At 34.7% G+C, this 26,036-nt stretch overlaps 1 protein-coding gene across 2 annotated transcripts in view; it reads right to left on the bottom strand.

The window, feature by feature from the left end:
- The window catches only part of LOC129718159 (protein O-mannosyl-transferase 2), a 41,425-nt gene extending 23,974 nt beyond the window's left edge, over positions 1-17,451 (bottom strand). Inside the window, exons 1-7 of one of the 2 annotated variants that reach the window (XM_055668614.1) lie at positions 17,164-17,448; positions 16,574-16,847; positions 15,632-16,516; positions 15,327-15,567; positions 15,121-15,269; positions 4,006-4,168; positions 3,797-3,937 (exon numbers count right to left, since the gene is read on the bottom strand). In XM_055668614.1, the coding sequence (XP_055524589.1) occupies positions 3,797-3,937; positions 4,006-4,168; positions 15,121-15,269; positions 15,327-15,567; positions 15,632-16,516; positions 16,574-16,847; positions 17,164-17,270 (1,960 nt within the window). In that variant the 5' untranslated portion in view covers positions 17,271-17,448. Of the gene's footprint in view, positions 1-3,796; positions 3,938-4,005; positions 4,169-14,011; positions 14,137-15,120; positions 15,270-15,326; positions 15,568-15,631; positions 16,517-16,573; positions 16,848-17,163 lie in introns of those variants that run through there. The other variant, XM_055668615.1, reaches the window with a different exon arrangement.
- Between the last annotated feature and the right edge of the window lie 8,585 nt (positions 17,452-26,036).

Below are 26,036 nucleotides of genomic sequence, written 5' to 3'. Positions count from 1 at the left end.
CTACGGGTCCCAACCGGATGACTCTTGTTTTTTGATTTCCCTGCACTATAAAACAGACGCCCCTTTCCACTACTTTGCCAACACTGTGGTACTTGAAGGGAGTGCGTCTACTGCACAGAATTCCGTACTCAAGGAATATGTGATCTGTTTGCAAAACGCTTTGCTAGTATATTTAACGACGCAGTATGCAGCAATTAACAGATTGAGAACGGGCTTGTCAATGTCTTTTTTGGTAAGGTTTCTTTAGTTCAGCTGTGATTTCAATGTTACAGATATCCTAGCAGCTGTCAGAAAATTGGAGTTAGTAATTGGAAATTTCTTCGATCTTTGTCACAAGCACTATTCTCGGAATGCTGGAAAAAAACGTACATATTTTAGTTTTAAAATACCTATATTAATCCACCTAGCGATCAGACTCAGCCTTTCTCATTCAAACTTATTATTTGTAATAATAGATTTACATGAATGCTTAAATCCAATAAAGGTATGTTAACTTTTTAAATTCTGTTAGGGTCATTTTTATTACTTTCTTGTTTTTTCATGTTTTTGAAATAATAATTAGCAAAACAAAAATTGCCATGGGGATGTTATAAAGCTACGTAATTATCTAGAAGGGGATCTGACTTTGTGACGAAATGCTACGAAGGGGGATATGGTGTGGGTTTCAAAAAAACCTAAAAAAAGCTTCGTCATTTCCCAGAGCGAAGTTTCCACAGCATTATTGGAAAAATCTTTTTCTATGCGGTAAATAGGGACCGTATAAAAGAATTTTCCATTTGAAAATAAATCAAACCTTGATGATTCTGATTTAAAAAATACCTATGAGAATTGGAACATCTGATTGATAAGCGCTGAACTTTATTAAACATACTAATCTTTTCAACTGCTATTCTTTGTAGGTTAGCAATACTTTTCCTGCGTAAACGGGTTCGCCACAGAAGGCAGAATCACGAAAGGCAGAATCATGAATGGCAGAACTCTATGACTGTACACATAAGGCAGAATATTTCAAAAGGCAGAATTTCGAAGGGCACAAAAGGCAGAATCACTGGTAGCAAAACCTAACTCACGATAGCAAAGTGCGTGATGACAAATTGGTGCGAATCCTGGTCACGGAATCAAAGCTGCTACTGTACCTTTATTATTTAATATTGTTTGGTAACCAGACATAATAACTGGTCACAAGCAATGACCAGCTTTGATGGGAAGGGCAAATCAAGCCAAATTAATAGATCAGAAACGCGCAAACTGGTTTGGCTCAGGTCCTAAAGAGTCTCACGGCATTGTGGAGAGTAATTTTTCGATGGTAGGTATAACTTACACTAGTCTCAACGGATAGTTGATTATAATTAACATAAAACAATACATGCGGCGAAGACGCATAATCGAGGGCAAGGAACCGAGGCGGCACAAAGCCGCCGTGGTTTTCGAGGTCCGAGACGGCCGCCGACCTTCGTCGGAAGCGGCGGCCTCTCGCATACCAACAACTGATCTACTGGTTTTCTAGGATTATTTAAACAGGTTTTCTTTCTCTTAGTTAAGTCCGAACGAGCGGTAGCGAGTAAGGACAGCATACACTTGGATAATAGAGTCAGCCAAAGGCCGTGAGTGTGTATTGTTAGAAAGAAAAAAGACCATTTTTTTGATTCTGCCATTCGTGATTTTTTGATTTTGCCATTCGTTATTCTGCCTTATGAAATATTCTGCCTTTCGTAATTCTGCTTTTCGTGGGTTGATTATGCAATGCATGAAAACACATTTCAAAAATCAGTAAATAAAATTGCTGAAAATTTCATCGGATATGGTTCTATTTCATATACCGCACAAAATAAAATTCACACAAAAAAACGTCGCACAAAAACACGTTTGACTGTACTGTATTTCATATCACTGTGCCTCACCTCCATACCCCAAGGATATAAAATTGCTACAATTTATACCGACTTGTGCATCGCCGACTAACCAGGTTCCGTAGAGTCAGGAGAATTCATTAACCAGGTCAGGTGTTCCGCAAGGCAGCAAGTTGGGACCACTACTATTCACAATTTTTTTCAACGACATCTGTCTAGCACTGGCAAAAGACTGACAGGTTTTACGACTGGTGTCAATACAACATAATGGTTATCAGTGTATCGAAATATTCATTGATAACTTTTGCGAGGGAGTATGTGATTAATGGAATTAGGCGATGGAACCATTACCAGAACTAACGTAGTGCAAGATCTTGGGGTTATACCAGATTCAGAGTTGAACTTCCGGGTACACTACAGCCACTTAAAGGGTGTGTGGTCCAAAATTGGGCGAGCAAAAATGTGTGTAAATCGTTCATTTTTTACTGAAAAATCAAATCATGTTTCTTTGTCAAGTTCAATTTGTACAAAATAAAGCAACATTATTGACTGAAGCTTTTGACGTAAGCTCAGTATTGTTCATAGGACGGAGCTCTGGTGTTTTGGAAGAGTTCACGTCTTTTGGCACCACCTGGATGTTGTTCGTGGCATACCTTTTTCCGTAATGGCAAGATGTCACATCCGGCCAAATCAGAACGAAATAACTGTGTTACTTGAGGAAAGACAACAGACGATTTTCAGGCACTCCTGCACATAAATTCCCTGGTTGATGGAACCTTTCGCGATGAAATTGTTGCTCTTCAAACCACAGAAATAGATGGCCTGCCACATGAGATATCTCTTTGTAAACTTCGAAAGCTAATGTGTTTCAAAATCGCTGCCACCGTATAATATTCCTGTCCATGAAACTGTTGAAAGTCTGCCTTGTCGTAAGTTTTATCATCCTTTACGATGTGGAGTCACCACCTTTTTGTAAATCGATAGTCCAGTTCGTTTTTAGCTCGATTCACAGTTGCAGAAGACACTTTGAAACGGCGAGGTTGGGAATCCGCTTGAAACTACTGGCCACTCTTTTCGTTGTTTTTGCGGCCTACGGATTTTTCCCCCGATCCTGTCTTCTAGACAGTCAACAAGCGTTCTCCAAATACTTTGATGCGTTGATGACGGTTGATTTGATCACATTCAAAAATTTTGTCAACTTGTCGTGCGAGTAGTTCGGATTCTCGCGATGCGCGAGCAAAATTTGGACGCGTTGCTTTTCTTGTTTCGACACAATTTTCACAACTGAAGAGCAAACCCTTTAAGCAAGAAAGCCGAACTAGAATTGTTCATTGTATGATTGCAAGAGGATCTAAACTGGATCTCTGTAGAGAACTTTTACCTTAACTTCTTCAAGTTATTCTGGATACACTAATATCCTCTCAAAATCCCAGGTTTATTATGTTTCTTCAGGTATCAGACACTATGTTCATGAACTACGATGAGCATGATGAGATGCAATAGAATTTGATAAGTGATTAAGTATAAATGTGATTAAGTATAAATGTTATCATACACTATAATAGAGTATTAGAGCCTTTGATATAGTTGATAATGATGGAATAATATGAACAATACTGGTCAACACTGGTTTTGCCCTACAGCACAAACTGGTAAAATATGAAGGATTATAGCTTTTTAACCATTTTTGTGAATGGAAGTGCGTCAAAAGGCCGCAGACTTATTGCTCACCGGGTTTGTAGCTTCTACGTTTGCTTATGAGCAAACTTCATTTGAGTCTTTGAAGAGTTTACGCACTTCCGAGCTGGTTCAAAGTACCAACTTTCAAAGGAACGGCGAAAAGGGGCAAAAACAAACAAACAAGTAATATGGAATTCAGTGATGGGTGTATGAAATTTCAAACGTAACTGTCAAGATCAAGTAATAAAATAGAACACATAACTAACCTGCAAGCATTGAGTTGAACACCAGCGCTGGAAAGTAATGATGGAAATACAGGACCCTGCCCATTGCATAGAAAGGCAGATAGTGCATAAGCCATCCTCCGAATAGCCAAACCGATGCCCGTAGCGATCTCCATTTGAAATCTGGGTGGTAAAGAATTTTTTATTCACTGAACAAATCAACACATTCCCCTCAGAAACTAACTACTCACCGTCGTCGGCACCGTCTCGAGTTGTGTTCGCATTACGCTGATTTTTTATTACCTCCACCAGGAACACTATGATGAATAGTGCCAGAAAAACTAAATTGCTCCACCAAATGATGGGATTTCCCAGCAAATAGACGCGGTGCTCGGAACCGGAGAAGAATTGACCCTGAAAAAAAGTGATTTTTATTTGAATTAGTTAATTTTTTGCGAATTATGCGTTATTGATATTCCTTAGACTTTTAGCTTGGTTAATAATAAGCATAGAAAATATCGATAGTTTATTAATTTTTTAACTTACAATATATTTTTTTTAGTTTATCCCACAGTTATTGAATCAAAAATATAAACAGCGTTCTGCTTTCTTTGTAACAAGATCATTAAGCATTGAAGGGATTGCATGTAGATTATATCATTAATAAAGGTAGTTACGAATAAAATTTGCACTATCTGTTCGAGTAATGAAGTAACTTGAATATTTAATTTAATTTGACGCAAATACATTCTGGTTGTTTTTTTGCTGAAGCTTGTTCCAGGTTGCCTCGAATTTAATTTTTTAAAAACATTTTGGTCACGAAAAATTAATACTTTTGACATTAGCAAATTTTTTTTGTATTGTTTACTAATTGATTTACACGCATCCTTTCTTTGGCCAAATTTTGATAGTAGCACACCTTTCACTATCAGCCTTGAGAACCAGGTAACCTAGCATAGCTTAATAGCAAAAGTGAGCTATAACACATCTCGCCTGCATAGATGAGCTTTGTTTTCCGTTTCCTCTCCGATTCAATTCAGCCAAACAGCGGCCAGGTGCCGCAGCGGGCAGATTACTTCAATTACAGATAAGCCGCGCTGCGTTAAGAATCGCTTGTTGCCGCATGGACTCCACCGGTAGCCGAAGCCACTATTCGCAGTGTATTCGCAATTCTGCTTATGACGGCCATTATGGTGGTGCTAACGAGAGCAGAAATAATTAAGCGGTCCTTCAGTGCACTGTTCAGTCTTGCACTCGGCAGCTCGGCTGAATAGGAATGGATTTTCAACGTTCTCCCGGTGAGTACTTTGCAAAGAATGGCACAAGAGGAGAGTGAAGAATGAAGTGAACGCAAAAAAAACACCGGTTCATTACTTCACGCAACACAAGGTATGCACAGTTGTGAGTTTGTTCTCTACAATGTTTGCACACCGGCCGATTACGCCAAGGTCAGGGAAAAGTGTTTCAGGAAAAGCAAAGAAAACATTTCAGAGCGAGTGAATAGAAAAAGCATCGTTCGTTTGGTTTGTATGCAAGTCGCAGTACATAAGAGATAAATCTGCAGGTTTCTACCATGTTTGGTGAACTTTTTAAAAAGATTATTTTTATTTTAAAGGCGAGAATAAACACCATGTTGAGGGAGTTTGTGTTAATTTTGCCTTAAATTAATAAAATTTGTTCGCATTTCATATTAATTGTACTGCTTTCTTTATCCCCAAAATAATGATTGCAAATTGGGTCAGCTCTGAGCGAATTTCAAAATCTTGTTTGAAAGTAAGAGACAGCGGTAAATCGGCCATAAATTGAATACAGCAGCTTCCTTGAAGATGCACTACAGTTTAATTAAGCTTCAGAATCGTTTGATCGCGGTAGTTCGAAACTGAGAAACACCTCCTCAATGTCTTGTGCAACGGGCTTCGAACGTTAATAGAGCACACTCCATCCGGTCAAACCCACAATTTATCGGGCATCCGACTGGACCGAGGATTGAATAACAACCGCTTACGCACATACACACACGAAATCGTAAGGGAATGCATGAATTTACCATACCCGGCGCAGGATTCCGTGATTGCAATCAGCTGCAGCCCTTCATGCTTCAGAAGTCAGTTTAGCCGATAATACTGCGTGCATATTATATTATGTTATAATCACCATCCCCATCATCCACCTCGTCACCATAGCGTCGTAAGCGTTCACTACTACTAGGCACTCGTACAGGTAGCAGAAGCAGCCAATTAACGATGATTAAGCACATAATGTTTACTTGCGATGAAGTGAAACATTCCGTTCGAGTCCGTCAGCGTGTAACGCCAAGCTTGACTATCCTTCGAGAAATGTGACCACTTGTGGGAGCTCACTTTGGAATCATGAGTGATAGAATGTTGCAGTACAGTGTAAGTATATGCGATCCACTGGAGAGGACTCGAATCAATGCTTCCATGCTCTGCCGTTCAGTAAATTGCTTTCTCAACGCTTCCTTGTTAGTAAATGTTTTCTTGTTTTGAAATTAATGATAATTAAGAATTGGTTAGAGCTGCACGGTAGTTAAACACAATACTTCTCCATCGAATACGAATAAATGTGAACGCATGGTTTAAAATCGCCATCATCGTGATGGTCCAGAAACTGAATTTGGCAAGAATTTTATTTTAAATTTTGAGTTTTAAATTTTGAGTTAACAACCTAGACTTAAGAATTTAGAATTCAGAATTCAAAATTAGGAATTTAGAATTTTGGATTTTGAATTTCAAATTTTGAATTTCATATTTTGAATGACGAATTTAGATTCTAGATTTTAGGATTTAGAATTCATGATTAAAAAATGAGAATTAAAAATTAGGACCATAGAGTAAATAATAGAGAATAAAGAATAAAAAACAGAGAATAAAGAATAGAGAAAAATGAATAAAGAATAAAATATCAAAAAGCAAAAACGAAATATGAAAAATAACAAATTAAAACCAAAGAGTAAAAAAAAAGTAAAGAAAAAAATATCAAAAATGAAAAATTAACAATTAAAAAATAAAGAGTAAAGAAAAACGAGAAAAAAGAATAAAGAATTAAGAACAAAGAATAAAGAATAAAGAATAAGGAATTAGGAATAAGGAATAAGGAATAACGAATAACGAATAAGGAATAAGGAATAAGGAATAAGGAATAATGAATAAGGAATAAGGAATAAGGAATAAGGAATAAGGAATAAGGAATAACGAATAAGGAATAAGGAATAAGGAATAAGGAATAAGGAATAAGGAATAAGGAATAAGGAATAAGGAATAAGGAATAAGGAATAAGGAATAAGGAATAAAGAATAAGGAATAAGGAATAAGGAATAAGGAATAAGGAATAAGGAATAAGAAATAAGGAATAAAGAATAAGGAATAAGGAATAAGGAATAAGGAATAAGGATTAAGGAATAAGGAATCAGGAATAAGGAATAAGGAATAAGGAATATGGAATAAGGAATAAGGAATAAGGAATAAGGAATAAAGAATAAGGAATAAGGAATAAGGAATAAGGAATAAGGAATAACGAATAAGGAATAAGGAATAAGGAATAAGGAATAAGGAATGAGGAATAAGGAATAAGGAATAAAGAATAAAGAATAAAGAATAAAGAATAAAGAATAAAGAATAAAGAATAAAGAATAAAGAATAAAGAATAAAGAATAAAGAATAAAGAATAAAGAATAAAGAATAAAGAATAAAGAATAAAGAATAAAGAATAAAGAATAAAGAATAAAGAATAAAGAATAAAGAATAAAGAATAAAGAATAAAGAATAAAGAATAAAGAATAAAGAATAAAGAATAAAGAATAAAGAATAAAGAATAAAGAATAAAGAATAAAGAATAAAGAATAAAGAATAAAGAATAAATAATAAAGAATAAAGAATTAGGAATGAAGAATAAAGAATAAAGAATAAAGAATAAAAAAAAAGAATAAAGAATCAAGAATAAAGAATAAAGAATAAAGAATAAAGAATAAAGAATAAAGAATAAAGAATAAAGAATAAAGAATAAAGAATAAAGAATGAAGAATAAAGAATAAAGAATAAAGAATAAAGAATCAAGAATAAAGAATAAAGAATAAGGAATAAAGAATAAAGAATAAAGAATAAAGAATAAAGAATAAAGAATAAAGAATTAAGAATGAAGAATAAAGAGTAAAGAATAAAGAGTAAAGAATAAAGAATAAAGAATAAAGAATAAAGAATAAAGAATAAAGAATAAAGAATAAAGAATAAAGAATAAAGAACAAAGAACAAAGAATAAAGAATAAAGAATAAAGAATAAAGAATAAAGAATAAAGAATAAAGAATAAAGAATAAAGAATAAAGAATAAAGAATAAAGAATAAAGAATAAAGAATAAAGAATAAAGAATAAAGAATAAAGAATAAAGAATAAAGAATAAAGAATAAAGAATAAAGAATAAAGAATAAAGAATAAAGAATAAAGAATAAAGAATAAAGAATAAAGAATAAAGAATAAAGAATAAAGAATAAAGAATAAAGAATAAAGAATAAAGAATAAAGAATAAAGAATAAAGAATAAAGAATAAAGAATAAAGAATAAAGAATAAAGAATAAAGAATAAAGAATAAAGAATAAAGAATAAAGAATAAAGAATAAAGAATAAAGAATAAAGAATAAAGAATAAAGCATAAAGAATAAAGAATAAAGAATAAAGAATAAAGAATAAAAAATAAAGAATAAAGAATAAAGAATAAAGAATAAAGAATAAAGAATAAAGAATAAAGAATCAAGAATAAAGAATAAAGAATAAAGAATAAAGAATAAAGAATAAAGAATCAAGAATAAAGAATAAAGAATAAAGAATAAAGAATAAAGAATAAAGAATAAAGAATAAAGAATAAAGAATAAAGAATAAAGAATAAAGAATAAAGAATAAAGAATAAAGAATAAAGAATAAAGAATAAAGAATAAAGAATAAAGAATAAAGAATAAAGAATAAAGAATAAAGAATAAAGAATAAAGAATAAAGAATAAAGAATAAAGAATAAAGAATAAAGAATAAAGAATAAAGAATAAAGAATAAAGAATAAAGAATAAAGAATAAAGAATAAAGAATAAAGAATAAAGAATAAAGAATAAAGAATAAAGAATAAAGAATAAAGAATAAAGAATAAAGAATAAAGAATAAAGAATAAAGAATAAAGAATAAAGAATAAAGAATAAAGAATAAAGAATAAAGAATAAAGAATAAAGAATAAAGAATAAAGAATAAAGAATAAAGAATAAAGAATAAAGAATAAAGAATAAAGAATAAAGAATAAAGAATAAAGAATAAAGAATAAAGAATAAAAAATAAAGAATAAAGAATAAGGAATAAAGAATAAAGAATAAGGAATAAAGAATAAAGAATAAAGAATTAAGAATTAAGAATTAAGAAAGAAGAATAAAGAGTAAAGAGTAAAGAGTAAAGAGTAAAGAATAAAGAATAAAGAATAAAGAATAAAGAATAAAGAATAAAGAATAAAGAATAAAGAATAAAGAATAAAGAATAAAGAATAAAGAATAAAGAATAAAGAATAAAGAATAAAGAATAAAGAATAAAGAATAAAGAATAAAGAATAAAGAATAAAGAATAAAGAATAAAGAAAAAAGAATAAATAAAAAAGAATAAAGAAGGAAGAAGAAAGAAAACTGAAGTAATGAGAGATAAGAAAAAAGAAAGAATTGAGAAGAAAAGGTTTCCTACAGAATAAATAAGGAGGAAAAGAGAAAAAAGAAAGACGAAAGAAGACAAAAATAGGAATTTAAAATAAAAGATTTTAAAGAAAGAAGAACGAATGAAGAAGAAAAGAGAAAGAAGAAATGAAAAGGGGGAACAAAAAGAGGAGAAAGAAGAAAGAAAGAGAAAGAAAAAAGAAGACATAAGAAAGAAGTAAGAAGAAAGAAGAAAAAAGGGAGGGGAGAGACGACAAAAAGGAAAAAGAACAGGGAAGAAACAAGAACAAAGAAAGGAGAAAGAAGAAAGAAAAAAAAAGCAAGAAGAAAGAAGGATGAGGAAAGAAGAAAGAAGAAAGAAAAAAGAAGAAAGAAGTTATGAACGAGAAAGAAGAAAGGAGAAAGAAGAAAGGAGAAAGAAAAAAGAAGATCGAAAAAATATAGAAAAAAATTAAATAATAAGAAATAGAAAAAATAAAGAATGAAGAAAAGAGAAAAAAAAGGAGAAAGGAGAATAAAAAGAAGAAATGAGAAGGAGAAAAGAAGAAAAAAGAAATAAGAAGAATAGATGAAAAAATAGAAAAAAGGTAAAATAAAGTAGAAGAAAAAAAAAAGAAAGAAGAAAGACGAAAGACGAAAGAAGAGAAAAGAAAACAGGAGAGAGAAGGAAAATGGAAGAGAGAAAGAAGAAAAAAATGAAGTAGAAAGAATAGAGAATTTTGAAAAAACAAGAAATAAGAAATAATAAATAAGAAAGAAAGGAGCAAAAACATGAAATGAAAAATAAAAATAGATAAATAAAGAAAAATTGAGAAAAAAAGAAGAACGAATAAGGGAAAAAAAGAAAGAGGAAAGAAAAATAAGGAATAAGGAAGAACTAAAAAATAGAAAAGCAGAAAGAAGTAAAATGACATAAGGAAGCAGAGAAAAAGAAGAAATAAGTAAGAAAGAAGATGAAAGAAGAAAGAAGAAATAATAAACAATAAATTAGAAAGAAAGAAGAAGAAAAAATGAAGAAATGAGAAATAAAAAATAATAAATAAGAGAGAAGAAAGAAGAGAGAAGGAATAAGGAAGAAAAAAAAGAAGAAGAAAGAGAGAAAAAAAGGAAGAAAGAAGAAAGAGGGAAGAAGAAAGAAGAGAAAAGAGAGAATGAATGAAAGAAACGAAAGACGAAAGAGGAGACAATGAAGAAGAAGAAAAAAAAATGGGAGAAAAATAATAAAAATTTAGAAAGAAGAAAGAAGAGAGAAGAAATAAGGAAGAAGAAAGAAGAAAGAGAGAAGGAAAAAAACGAAAAGAAGGAGGGAGAAGGGAGAAGAAAGAGAAAAGAAGAAAAAAAAAGAAATGAGAAAAAAGAAAGAAGAATAAAGAAAAGAGACGAAAGACGACAGAGGGAAAAAGAAATAAGCAATAAGAAATAAGATCTAAGATCTAAGAACTAAGAACTAAGCATGAGCATGAGCATGGGCATGATTGACCGCCCGCGGTTGCTACTCCGTTATTGCCAGATCAGCTGTAATTACACAGAGAACCAATAGATGATGCTTGGGATTAACATTCATCCTCAATGTGTAAAAACTGGTGACCTTAATCTTTATATTAGGCAATACCAGCGCCGGCCGCATCCGAATGCAGGTCAAAGAAGGAGTGTGTATAGGAATACGTTGACGTGATACTCGCTTTATTGGAAGCCGAGAACACCTCTACACTTCCACGAGCTATCACTGGGATGTTGGAGAAAAGGGTAAGGTTTGCAGCAGATTTCGTTTTGGTAAACGATGCGCTGAGTTCTAATACCGGGTTCATAATACCAAATATCACGCGTACGAGTTCATTATATCTTTTACGGAAATCATAACGCGATCCGAACTTATTCCGGTTGATGATGTAACACCGCAAAATGCAAAAATGCGCACGCAAGGATACCGGACCTATAACCTAATCAAGACAGACTCAAAGATTCGAAAATCTGTTTATGAAGTCATTATGCAACTACCGGAACGTGTCTCTCATTGATTTATCTCAGCTGACTACACAATGTTACGAAGCAACCAGATATGTATTAACCGAAAACAAGAAAAAAGTAAATATATAGGCCCTCAACACATACTGCAAGCGGTCAGCAAGAGAACTTCAAAAACGGCCTATTTGCTTGGCCATCGCCGTTTGAAACGAACGAAAAAAAGAAAGAAAAAGAAGGATGTGTGCGTTGACAGACGAGTCGCGTATAATCCTGATATTAATTGCAAAGGATGGCTATATTTGGTGGCGATTAATTACGATGTTTTGTCGCGATTAATTATTTACGATATTTATCGAACGAACGGAACCTACTCCGAATCACTGCGTGCTGAAATAGAACCTACGGGTGGACAGTCTGCGAATAAATGGTTTGGTACACCTCGGCAGTCACAACACACCGAAAATCCATAGTTGAGCAAAGCTCACCTGGGCCGAAAACACGTTTACCCCGGAAAGTTATGCGCGACCGCTCTATTCCCTCTTACCGACGCATACGCGGAGACACGGTATTTCGCGTTGATTACCACTTACTTCTTGAATAATGAAGCGAAGATACCTACTGAGTATGAAAAACTGGCAAAGTTTCATGCATTCATAGCTAGAAAATTTAAAAAATGCAAATATGCATATTTAACAAGACCGAGCACTAATTAGATTCAACAAAATGCCAAAACAATCGCAATCAAAATTTATTTGCCATGCTGACCGACAAGATTTATACTTAATTAAATTAAAAATTGTCTATGTGTTTCAGTATTTACTCAAAAGCTAGAAAAATCATAAAACTGCTCAAAATGAAAGCAGAGAGAAAAAAAACAAAAAAAACATTGCTTCCCTTTTGCCCTGCAAATCAAACAAAATACACAGGCAAAACGTCACTAACACTAATACTTATTCTTTAATTCCCGCGTCCTCTCTGAACCATCATGCTAGTGCAAGAAAGTGCCGCACGCAAGAGCAACGGTCATCCTGCACTCGCACTTCTCTCGCTTTTCCTTGTTCACCTTGCACTTACTCACACACACTTATGACAAGGCAAGGGCTAGCGGGAAACGTGCTCCGCCACCGGAAAAGAAATGCAGCTCTCACAAATTAGCCACAAAATTACACGAATCTTTCACGGATTTCAACATTGACGTCACTCTCACCGATAATACGAAACCGCCACATTTCGTATTACCTTTTACTCCACCCTTTGCACTTAAAATATAACGATTACGCGACGGGAAGGCTAAATAAAATACGTCGACATTATTGCACTAGCCCCAACCGTACTCGACAACCCTCGGAACACATCATCGCGATTCAAATCAAACACTCTAGCCATAATAATCTTAAAACCCAACAACAACAACAAATCAAACACTCGGAATTCACACCGAAACAACAGCGGCCTTCATTCAATAAACGTAGACACATTCCTTTTCCAGATAGAAAATATATAACTTATAAAAACTTGAAAAAACGATGAAAAATTCCGACGAGAAACATTTTCACGTCCGTTCTTGATCACAGCTTGCTTCAATCTGTCTAAGAACTAAGAACTAAGAACTAAGAACTAAGAATTAAGAACTAAGAACTAAGAATTAAGAACTAAGAACTAAGAACTAAGAACTAAGAACTAAGAAATAAGAAATAAGAAATAAAAAATAAGAAATAAGAAATAAGAAATAAGAAATAAGAAATAAGAAATAAGAAATAAGAAATAGGAAATAAGAAATAAGAAATAAGAAATAAGAAATAAGAAATAAGAAATAAGAAATAAGAAATAGGAAATAAAAAATAAGAAATAAGAAATAAGAAATAAGAAATAGGAAATAAAAAATAAGAAATAAGAAATAAAAAATAAGAAATTAGAAATAAGAAATAAGAAATAAGAAATTAGATATTAGAAATAAGAAATAAGAAATAACAAATAACAAATAAGAAATAATAAATAATAAATAAGAAATGAGAAATGAGAAATAGGAAATAATAAATAAGAAATAAGACATGAGAAATAAGAAATAAGAAATACAGCTCGGACTCGATATCCGGAACGTCAAAAAATTTTTCATTCCGGATAATCGAGTTTTCCGAATAATCAAATCACACAAAAACTACTGAAATTTTGCGATTAACGAACATTAAATAAATATTTCTTTTCTTTATTTTACTTGTATGATGCAGTGGCGTAACCAGAAGTTATTTCTGAGGCGAAAAGGGGTAAAATCTTGAGAAGCAAAAAAAAAAATTGAACACTGATTATTTTCACTTAATTCGAACATGTCTCAAACATGCCTGAAGTGACTGAATTGGTAACAAATATACCAAAAGGGATAGTAAAGGCAAATTAAAGCAAAGCAAAACAAAGCCTTGGTGCTACATTCCGATTCGGAACACGACCTTCTGTTTATTTATACACAGACTTCGCAGCCAACTGTTTAGTGTACAGGACAATTGCGGGGCTAGCGCTACGATCCTATTGACACTAACAGTCTCTCCCGAGCCGAGACACGAACCTACGACGACTGGCTTGTTAGACCAGCATCGTACCTCGAGACCAACTGGGAGTGTCAAAGGCAAATTACGGAATAAAAATTAAAAACGGGCACCAAAACAATAAAAATTCCAGATAATCGAGTCTAAAATTCCGGATAATCGAGTCTCCGGATAATCAAGTCCAACCTATAATAAATAAGAAATAAAAAATAAAAAATGAGAAATAAACAAAAAATAAGAAATAAGAAATAAAAAATAAGCAAGAAGAAAGAGGAAAGAAAAAAGAAAGAAAATGGAAGAAAGAAGAAAGAAGAGAGAAGAAAGAATAAAGATAAAAAAGAAAGAAAGATGAAAGAAGAATGAACTAGCATGAAAAATGAAGAAATAACAAATAAGAAATAATAAAAAAAAATGGGCAAGAAAAGAGAAGGAAGAAAGAACTAAGAAAAAAGAAAGAAAAGATAAAGAAGAAAGAAAAGAGAAGACATAAGAAAAAAGATATAAGAAGGAAGTAGTAAGGTGAGAGAAGAAAAAGTGATGAGAAACAAGAAAGAAAAAAGAAAGAAGAAAAACGTAAGAATATAGAAAGACAAAAAGAAGAAATATTAAATAAGAAAGAAGAAAAAGAAAGAATTAAGAAGAAAAAAGAAAAAAAATGAGAAATAAGATATAAGAAATAACTGAGGAAAAAAAAAAGAAAGAAGAAACAAGAATTAGAAAGTAAGAAATATAAATTAAGGATTAAGAATTAAGAATCAAGGATTTATAATATAGAATTTATAATTTAAAACATAGAATTTAATGTTTGAAGTTAGGAGTTTAGATTTTTGAATTAAACGTTTACGAAATTAGAGTTTGGAATTTAGAATTCAAAATTTAGAAATTGGAATGTCAACATTAATTTGATTTTTTAAACTTTGGTTTGTAATCTAATACTTAACTTTTCAAAAAGGAAATAGAAAAATGAACTGGGGAAAAAAAGAAAATCGATTCGTTAATGAATTAAAAGATTTTGATATGTTTTATAATATGTCAAAATTATAACCTAATTAGTCTCATAACATGTCATTACAAAGTTCATAATATGACAAAATTACAACCTAATTAGGTCTCAATATTTTTAAAATCCTTTACCTTCAACTTTCATGCAATGTTTCGACGTTTCCTTACCCTATAGTTGATCGGCCACTGCCACGGTCTGCTCGTGACCTCGCCATCCTTCGGTTTGAGTCCTGAATTACCTTGCAGCATAACGGCATGTGATTCGAAGAAACGACTCAAGAAACCGGGTGCGTACACTTGGAAGTTTACACTCGGAACTACGAAGGAAAACAATCGTTTGATCAACCAACAAACTAGTTTCTAAATTCACTTACGCTTCTCGAAATGATTATCCTCGACATTCCATACGGCGCTCTGGTCACGAATGTTCGGATTACAGGTTACCTCCTGCTGTTCGAAGCCCCACTTCGGCAGCTGCTTGGAGGTCGTCGTTAGGACGCATCGTTCAATGTAGTGATAGAAAACCAGTCGGCTGGTTACGGTTTCGATAACATCACCATCCTTACCTCCAATCATTTGCACTTGCCAGACATCGTTTGTGTCACCCTGTCCCTCCTGAAATACGAAAGCTCATATCAGAAAAGTTTCACCATCCAAACTGGTTTGTGTCTTCACTAACCTCACCGTAACACGTAACTTGCAGGTGCTTTTTCGTAACTGGCGCCTGTTCGCGGTGTGAGTGTAAATTTCGCTTTGTAGTAATGTGCTCGAATCGTACTAGATCACCGTGCTTTACCAATGTAACATTGTCAAAGCTTTGTTTGCTGTGCGGTTTCAGCAACCACTTGTTGTTATCGTCCTTGTGACTGTATGTCGTAACCTGCTGCTGTTGGGCGCCGAATCCTTTAGGGTACAAGTGGTTATGGGAGTGCAGATAACCACCACCCGTTTTATGATTTTTGATTGTGACGACTGCTCCGTAAGCAACTTGACGAGGCATGGAGACATTGTACAGCGAATTTCCAATAAGATTCGACTGGAAGCCGGAACTGTAAAATCCATCTCCACTACCGCTGTGATTCAGGACGTGTAGGTGAATGTAGAAAAATGTTGCGTATAAAAAGATCGGCAGAATAATTAACGTTAACGCTCGGGCTAGCAGTTGCTTGACGGTGTACGTTATAGGTTTAGCTAGATCGCCCAACACATCCCAGAGATCGTTGGCCGTGTGCAAACCTACCAGCAGAACGACAAACAAACCGACAAACTTTACGCTAATCGTGCAGGCTAGCATGGCACCGGTAAAGCTCAACCAAGCCCACCAACCACGAGTGAAGCTACATTCGGTTCGCGTTAATTTCGTTACACGAGCCATTCCCATCACGGAAGCCGTCATGAAAAAGATTAACGGCGGATCTAGTAGAATGTAACGATTCAGAATCAGCATGCCAATGTCGAACAAAATGTATGCCGCAGCAAAAGTCGAAGCGGTCAGTGATCCCGTCATATCCCAAACCGTGTGAAACGACATTGGCACTATAGCTGCGCCTAGGGCGGTACAGAACTAAAAAAAAAACGTAATTTCAACACCCTTACGAATTTCGTCTCTGTAAATACTCACAATTCTCATACCCTCGTAGTGCGTCCCATTATATTTATCACCAGGCTTATCAAACGGATACTTTCCGTCGTACCCGGTTAGGTATCCGGACAGTCCGATAAGCATCTTTCCGAGCGGCGGGTGAACGTCGAAGAAAAACGTTCGATTAATGTACCAACTGCCCATCTTGCCGAAATGAGTCTCGTCCCAGCATACGTGATCCGGAATAGTCACATTGTAGAATCTCGTGGCGAATGTCAGTGCCAGTATAACCACGAAAATGATCCACCAGTTGCTAAAAATATCATAGTGAAGCAGCGTTAGTTACGTCTTCCAATTCGGTGTATGTAAATGTCATCTCATTCAGGTGAAAACCGGTATTCAACTAATTCGCGTTTGCCCTTGATGCGCCGTGCGGGTCTGTGGCAAGTTTTTTCACACGCGTAACATCTTCGAAGTGATTGTGCAATGCTGGAGACATTGGTCCGCGATTAGTGAACTATATTTTAATCGTGTAGAGCAGTGATGGCACAATGATATGATGTCGAAAACTCGCTTTAATTGTTGTATACGAAAGTGGAACAACGTTTCCGGAATGTTAGAACACTTACTGATCAACTTCCGAGTCTGCATCCAAGTGTGGCTGTTTTTTGTTTGGTTTGCGAACTTTAACTACATCCTCCGCTTTCGAATTAGCACTTTCGTTTTCACTAACCATGCTTTTAAAATTTTACAGAAGATTTTTGACTTCAACACTTTCACACGCCAGAACTATTACTGACTGAGCTGGCCCAAAAGCATAAAGTAAACAATGCCGTTTGACGTTTCAGCCGAGCGACGTCGGGAGAAACTTCAATGCGCGAGAAAGCAGTGTGTTCTCTTCAGCTAGCGTGAATCGTATGAGGGTGCGCTCAGTCTGCGCGTGGAAATGGGAGAGAAACAACACTGCTTCGGCTAAAATAAGCTGCCTGCTTCGCCGAGCTCATTTCATGAATCATGATTGCTCTCGTTAAAGTTTTCATGTTGCAGCTATAAAAGTGCTTTTATTCAATTACAGCGATAACAAACTCCTAACAAATCTACAAATTTGCCTTGTTATCTATTATTTATTCATATATTCATCCATTCCATTGCTACACAAATAACCTACTAATAGTTTTCGATGTTTGGGCGCACTATACCGTACGCTACTCTATTATGAGAACGGAGTGCTTTTCTACCAGTATCGGTCGCCAACAAATTTTTGACTATTTCATCTGAGAGGAAAAGTAGAAATTTGCAAAATATAAAGGTCTGTTAAATAATGTTTCGTGGTTTCAGTAGAAGGAATAATAATCACCCTCAATTGGTTGTTGATTTGAGCATAACATATAGTTGCAGTTTTTTAAAGTCATTAAAAAAAACTAATTTGACCGAAAATGTGAAAACTATATTTCCAGAATTCCACTCGTCAAAATAGTGCATTTACGAAATAAATACTTGAAGGTTCTGCTACTTGTTTGCAATAAGCTAACATGAACACATCTGTGAAGCAGCGGTAGGTATTGTAAATCGAAAATGATTGAAATCAATAATGTGTCAAAATTAGCGGCGATCCGGTCCGGTATAGGTTTGAAGTACAAGATGGTGACTTCTAACGTTTGCATTGAAAAAACTGGACGAAAATTACGAAAATTTTATGAATTTAGCTCCACACGCACTGATAAAACTACCCATGCAGCATTAATCATAGTAACCCATGAGTCAGCAGAAAAAAATGGCAGCTCCATCAGTCGAACTCTAATCGTGATGGCGGAAGCTACTCCGTTCAGAAGTGTGCGCGTTTGAAGAATGGTACCACGTCGCGTCAAAAACGGACATTGTCCACTGGTCTAGAATCTGTGGGCAATGACGCAGCGGCAGCGGCTGAATAAAATGGTCGAGGTCGATTTTTCCGGCGGTGCACATTTTTCCAAAGCTGCAAAAATGTGATCGAAATTATTTTGACCCAAAAAAAAAAAAGATTTTTGAGCCGTAGTTTCTTCAGCAAAGTTGAACAAAGTTGATCCAATAATTATTCTCTATTTTAAAGAAGTTGCAACTTTGTGACTAATCCACCTAAACTTGAGAAACGAATTTTCCTTTTTTTTCAACTTCTATAAGAAACAATTATGTCAAATACACTATACTTCTATCTGCCTATTTAAAGGGATTTTTGTAGAGTAGATTGCCCCCAAACATATTTTTTTCAATGTATAACTTTTAATAGTGATTTTATACCATTTTTCAATGTTCTACAATGTTGCTTGCTGTAACAAAACAAAAAAATTCATCAAAGAAAGTTTATTTTCATCATTCATATTTCTTTGGTTATTTACAGCTTTTATTAAAAGAATGCACTAATTTATTAACACATATCTGCAGTAAAAACCATTTCCATATCAAAGTATACGTGAACCATCATCACCATCATAACTACAATTATGTAAGATATAGAAATGAACTTTTATTGTTGAACTTGTGCGTTTTATTTTAGAGTAGTTCCCAGTTTTAATATTTTTTTTAAATCGTCATTTTTGATTTGGCTGAAACTTTGCATAAACGTTAGTAAAAGAGGCCATGTTGTGCTATGCTATTGGTTTAATTTTTTGAACCTTTTTTTCCTTGATTCTCCATGATCGGACTGGTTGCTTTGTTTAGGTTCTTTTTTGTAGTTTAAAAAAAATCAATTTAAAAAAAAATAAGCTTTTTAGATAATTAATTTTTAATATTTCTTTTAACTGATTAAAAAAAAAATTATAAAGTGTATATTTTTTTCGGAAAGACAAAAATATTTTGTACACCTTTGTGGAAGACGTCACACCGATCAAACAAACCGTTTTGGCCCAACAATATTTGTAATCATCAATACCTTCCCAAAATACCATTTTTCAATAACTTCTCAAAAATGAGTCGTGTTTCAAAAAATTAAACCAATAGCACAACATGACATTTTTTGCGAATAGAAACGTCAATGCAAAGTTTTAGCCAAATCATAAATAGTCGATTAAATTGGTTGCCCGTTTTTTGTGAAATTGCTCTATCGTAAACAACATTGTAGAACACTGAAAATTTTTAGAAAATCACAAAAATATTGAAAAAAAAATATTTTAAAGGTATTTCAAAGAAAACATCACAATAGTTCATTTTAATTTACTGATAATAGTATAGTGTCTTTGACGAAGTTTTATTTTATAAAATTTGCTGCAACATTACTCAGTAAAGTGGATTTTTACATAAAAAATACGCTTGTCACATTTAGGGTCATTAATCACAAAATTCTAACATCTATAAAATAGAGAATAAATAATAAAATCGTGGCATTACTAGCCTCTCTGCTGGGTCTGAAATGTTGGAGATCATAGTAAGCGGTTACATGCTTTCCCGCACTAAGCACTATATCTCCACCACTCAGCATGGATTTATACCGGGCCGCTCTGTTTGCACCAATTTATCAGAGTTCACTTCATCGTGTATTTCGCAGATGGAGCAGAAAGCTCAGGTAGATGCGATTTACACCGATATCAAAGCAGCTTTCGATCGTTTGGACCATACGATACTCCTGTGTAAAATCTCGCGCTTAGGTGCTTCGCATCAGTTCGTTGAATGGCTAAGCTCATATCTTCGTGGAAGGGTTCTACTGGTAAAACTCGGTTCAAGTATATCATCGCAATTCACCAACAAGTCAGGAGTTTCCCAAGGAAGCAACATGGGGCCCTTGCTATTTGCACTGTTTTTCAATGACGTGACACTGCTGCTAGGTGACGGCTGCAAGCTGGTGTATGCAGATGATTTGAAATTGTTTTGGAAGTTCGGACTATTGAAGACTGCCGCCGTTTACAAGAATTTTTGAATGTGTTTTCCTACTGGTGTCGAAAGAACTGGCTCGTGGTTAGTATTTCTAAATGCGAAGTTATAACTTTCCATCGTATCCTAAAACCGATTCTCTTCGACTATCTCATCGACGGTTTGGAATTGAAGAAGGTCGATCATGTAAAGGACCTTGGTGTTCTACTTGACAGTAGATTTACATTCCACCTGCATCACGCTACAATGATTTCAAAAGCTACACGCCAGCTCGGCTTCATTTATAAAGTCACCCGCGATTTTAAAGATCCACACTGCTCAAAGGCCCTGTACTGTTCATTAGTACGTACACCGAATGAGAATTGTAAGATGGTTTGATTTCCCTATCAGCTAACTTGGAACCTGCGGATTGAGCGCATCCAGAAATAATTCGTCCGCATTGCATTACGGGAGCTTCCTTGGCGTGATCCCGCTAACTTACCACCGTATCCAGACCGCTACCGCTTGATTGGTATGGATACTCTCGAGCACCGCCGGAGATTGCATCAAGCAGTGTTTGTAGCCAAACTGCTCTGTGGAGAAATCGACTCACCGAAGCTTTTGTCTCTCGTCAACTTTCGAGCTTCACAACGCGCTTTGCGTTCAACTGGATTTCTGCAGACCCCATACCATCGTACATCGTTTGGCTATAATTAGCACATAACCGCCTGTATTCGAACTTTTTCTCGTGTTGAACAACTATTCGACTTCAACGAACCCTTGGATAAATTCGTGCAGAAAGTAGAACAAGAACGAACATTTTAAAAACTTGACACCCAAACATTGTTATATTTATTAAGACTCGGGTCAGATAAATTATAGGAAATAGAAAAACAAATAAATGACTGAATAAATAAATAAACAAAACAACTTTGCTGTAGACACTGTGGCTCCAATACAGGCAAACTTCGATACAAGGAACCCTCGTTATAAAGTACCTTCGATATAGCGTCACTCGATGTAAGGTACATTTTAACTCGATATAAGGAACTTATTTTCATTATGTTACAGATATCTCCGAAATTGGTATGGAAACTTCTATAAACAACGTAAACGTCTCTGGTTAATATTGATCATTTGAAAAGTGTTCAAAAAATACGTCACAGTTTGAAAACCCGTCAAAAAAATTATTGTTGCTGAAAAAACCTGATATAGCCTGGTTTAACATAGATGGAAACGGAGGAGCTGATAAAAAAAATTAAAACTCGAATTGCTAAACATGTTTAAAAAAATGTTTCATAACCAGTTTTTTTTTCTCTAAACTCGCACTTGTACACTCTAAGCAGAAGCAAAAAAAATGATTTGAAAAAGTGCATTATCAATAACTTTATATAACCTATATAAAAATATGCTTAAGGTATGTATGTTCGGCAGAATAATGTATTTCTCAGAAATTTCTGTATTTCTCTGGAATCACACCCAGAAAAGTTGATTGGTATTCTTTGATTTTCAAACATTTCAAGAATGTGTATATAAAACTAGCTGAATGTGGTCGATTTTTAAGAGATAGAACCAACTTTGCTAAAGATTTCACTTTGATTTGACAAGTAATAAAAAACTTTAATTTTCATCTCACTTTTAGGCAGATTAATCAAAAATTGTTTCAAAATTTTGACCTTAAATTATACAAAAACTTTCACGGATACACTATAGCAATTGAATGGCATTTTCATACTCAAAAGGTTGACGATCACGTTTTTCACTTTTTAAGCCCGTGTGCAAAGTGCAATTTTGAGCCACCCTTATGTGTGAAGAAAAGAAAATGCAGATTTCGAAATCCTGAAAAACGAGGAAATTATTGAGAAGGTCCTCAACCCGTAAGCAGATATTCATGGTTTTCATACATTGGACTAAAAAATAAATAACAACGAGAAAAAAAAAAGAAGTAGTTTCAATACAAATTGGTATGAATGTAAATAAATGTTAAAAAAAGTAGTAACAATAACGTAACGGCTTGAATTTTTTCTTTTTTTCTAGCTGACATACTTTTTGGAAACAAACTTTTACACGCGGCTAGAAGATCTCCTAAAAAGCCAAGAAACAGTGGGATTCAAATTACACTTAAAACGAGTTGGTTCACACTTATAGTTTGATTCTATTTCCAAAATAAACTATACGTAGACAAATGACAACAAAATAAAGTATTTGAAGCCCTATTGTTAAGAATGTTTCATGATTCGAGATACAATTCGATATAAAGTACAAATTAAAAATCGAAATGTACCTTATATCGAAGTTCACCTGTAACAGTTTTTTGAGTAAAATTTGTAGTGTAAATTGGTGCAATATGTAATCAAAAATCGTCAATAACCCAGCAAATAGGTGAGATAAAAATAAACTTTCTTTGAAAAACTTGTAAGTTTCGTTATAGCAAACAGTAATATAGAACATTAAAAATTGTAGAAAATCACTATAAAGAGTGAAATTGAAAAAAAAACAACTGATTTTTAGGGGTAATCTTTATTAAACTCCAGAGAAGTCCATTTCAATAGGTAGATAGAAGTATGATGTGCTACAACTTTGCTGAACACAGTGGATTTTTATATTCCAAAATGAGAAAAGTAAAATTCGTTGCTCACTGTTATATAATCACAAAACTGAAACTTTTATAACATGAAGAATGATTATTGGAACAACTCTATTGAAGACACTGCGGCTCAGAAATAAATTTTTTCGGGTCGAAATAATTTCGATCACGTTTTTGCAGCTTTGGTACAGTGTTCGGAGGTGAGATCTATCTTATCCTGGATGGCAACGAAGGAAGTTAGCTCAGGGAAAAAATTCATGCCACACCGCAAGTTCCCCAGGAAGGTGCTGCTGTGGCTGACAATCAGCGAGAAGAGGAAGTCAAATTGATAGTACGAAGTGCCGGTCGGAAGTTGGGTCGCTCATCAAGAAATACCATAAGGGCGAAGACGCGGTGTTCTGGTCAAATCTGGCGTCGGCTTACTACTAGAAGCGATCGTTGGAGGAGATAGATCGGCTGAATATCATTGTGGTACCCAAGTCGGTGAACCAGCCCAACGTCCCTCAGCTGTGTCTCATCGAGAATCTCTGAAACGTAAGATCTACTCCAACAATTTTGTCGCGGAAAATGAGGCGGTATTGACAAGTAGAACGAAGAAAAAACTCAAAAACATGCTTAGGGGCCATCCACATACCACGTGGACAGATTTTTAACGATTGGGACCCCCCCTCCCCCTCCGTGGACAACTGTCCATATAAATTCTAAAAAAATTGTATGGACCGTGGACATTAGCCAACCTCAACCCCCCCCCCCCTCCCCCCAAGCTGTCCACGAGGTATGTGGATGGCCCTTTACACGCATGTTTCCGTTCGCCATGATAAATATTCCGTTTAACTGCCGGAAGGTCGCTTGCAAGGGCGTAGATTTTTTTTTGAAGTAAAGCTTTCATGGGAAATTTATCAAACTCAATTATCTGTCGTAGTTTTTTTTCACCATCCGGAAAAGTCAATTTTTTATGAAATCGTTAGGAAAACTACCGAAAATAACCAAATATCACCTACTGCTGGAATCAGCATGATACCTAAAGACCTGCAATCGACTCGAGATGCAGCCGGAACTTGTATGATATCGTGAGGTGTTCGACGAAACCCCTGCCTCCGAATTCGAAGCTGAGTCTGCTGCATTAGACGTTCCTGTGGACTGCATGAATCTGACGTCGTTTGTGGTTACTCCTGCAATGGTTATCTCTGCAGCGAAAATGCTGGAAAGTTCATATCCTCCGGGACCTGACGGTATAACGTCGGTTATGTTGTGTCGCTGTGTCGCTGAACAAAACTCAAGTTGATGTCATCTATACAGACTTGAAGGCGGCTTTCGACAAAATCGATCACAATATACTATTGGCTAAACTATCTCGTCTTGGATCTTCTTCGAGGCTGGTATGCTGGATAAGATCTTACCGGTCTGGTCGTGAACTTCGTGTTGAAGTTGACTTCTGTCACCTGAGTATCTTCTAGCTTCTGCAATCCAACCGGAGTACCCCAAGACGGCAATTTAGGTCCACTGTTGTTTACGCTATTTTTCAACGACGTTGCTTCGAAATTGCGTCTCATTTACGCCGATGACTTAAACATATATTTGGTGATTGCAGACTGCCACTGTTTGCAAAATCAGCTGAATCTGTCTGGACTGACGGACGAACTGGTGCTCTCGCAACGAACTAATCGCGAGCGTGCCAAAATGCTCCGTCATAACGTTCTATCGCTAAAAACACACGAATTAATCCACCTAATCGTGAGACCTAGCCTTTCTCATTCGCACTTTATTATTTGTTTAAATAAATTTGCCAAAAAACTTCAAATTTTCGAAAAATATTACATCTTGATAATTTCTACTGGATTCATAGTTTGGTGTATTTCCACTCTGTGCGTTCCACGAATAGTGATGTTGTATTTCAAGTAAATGAATTTGATAATGATAAAAGTATAATTCATGAAATTTGACGTAATATTTTTGAAATGAGTTGTGCTAAAGAGGTAGTAAAAAGGTAGAAATGATTCCTAATTTCGAACAATTTCCTAGAACGTCGAAATCGATCCAGCCATCTCCGAAAAAAGTAAGTGAAATTAAAAATTCTTCGGAGATCATTACTTTCATTACTTAATCATTATGAAATTCATTGTTTAGGGATTTTGGAGGTAACCCGTTCATTTGACTTCAACTTTGTCCAGATCGGTTGTGTAGTTTCTGTGGTAATGAAGTTTTGTGATTCTCACATTTTCTTACATAACGGAGAAAGTTACAGTCCGATTACAATGAAATTCAATAAGTGAGTGAGTTTAAGCAGTATTTGGAATATGTGCCTTTTTATAACGTGATTTCACATGTTTTTAAAAAACAAACAAAGTTATAGTCCAATTACAATGAAATTCAATAGCAACCTATGGGGCTACTAGACCTTTCATTTGACACTAATTTTGTGAAAATCGGTTCAGCCATCTCTGAGAAAAATGAGTGAGTTTACACAGCCTCTGGATAACTTTTCTTCACATAACTTTTGAACCATAAGTTCAATTATCACGAACTTTTTAAGTTAAGGGTTTTGGAGATAGCCCGTTCATTTGAAACCAATTTTATTGAAATCGGCCTTGTGGCTTCTGAGATATTGACGTTTTGTGATTTTTACATTTTGATACATAACCTCTAAACTAAACTATGAATCCGATTACAATGAAATTCAATAGCAATCTATGGTGCAACTAGACCTTTCAATTGCAATTAATTTCATGAAAATCGGTTCAGCCATCTCTGAGAAAAGTGCATGGGAAAAAAAGTTGTACATAAACACACACATACATTCATACATACAGAAAATGAAATCGGGTCGTCGAGCTGAGTCGAGTGGTATATGACATTCGGCCTTTGGGACCACTATTATACCTTTGGTTTTACCAGTGATTGCAGAAAGGCAAAACGATTTTATTTGATCATTGCATTAACGGGACTTCACTCCAAAGGTTTGAGAAATTGTATAACTTTGGAGTTGTCCTGGATCCAATAATATCATTCAACAACCATTACAGCTCGATAATTGTCAAGCCCAATCGATAACTTAGTTTCTGAGTGAAGTTGACTCTCCTCTACTACTTTACA

This window comes from Wyeomyia smithii, chromosome 1 (assembly GCF_029784165.1).
Source record: "Wyeomyia smithii strain HCP4-BCI-WySm-NY-G18 chromosome 1, ASM2978416v1, whole genome shotgun sequence".
In the NCBI taxonomy this organism is placed as follows: domain Eukaryota; kingdom Metazoa; phylum Arthropoda; class Insecta; order Diptera; family Culicidae; genus Wyeomyia; species Wyeomyia smithii.
This window is presented reverse-complemented; position numbering and strand designations above follow the sequence as displayed.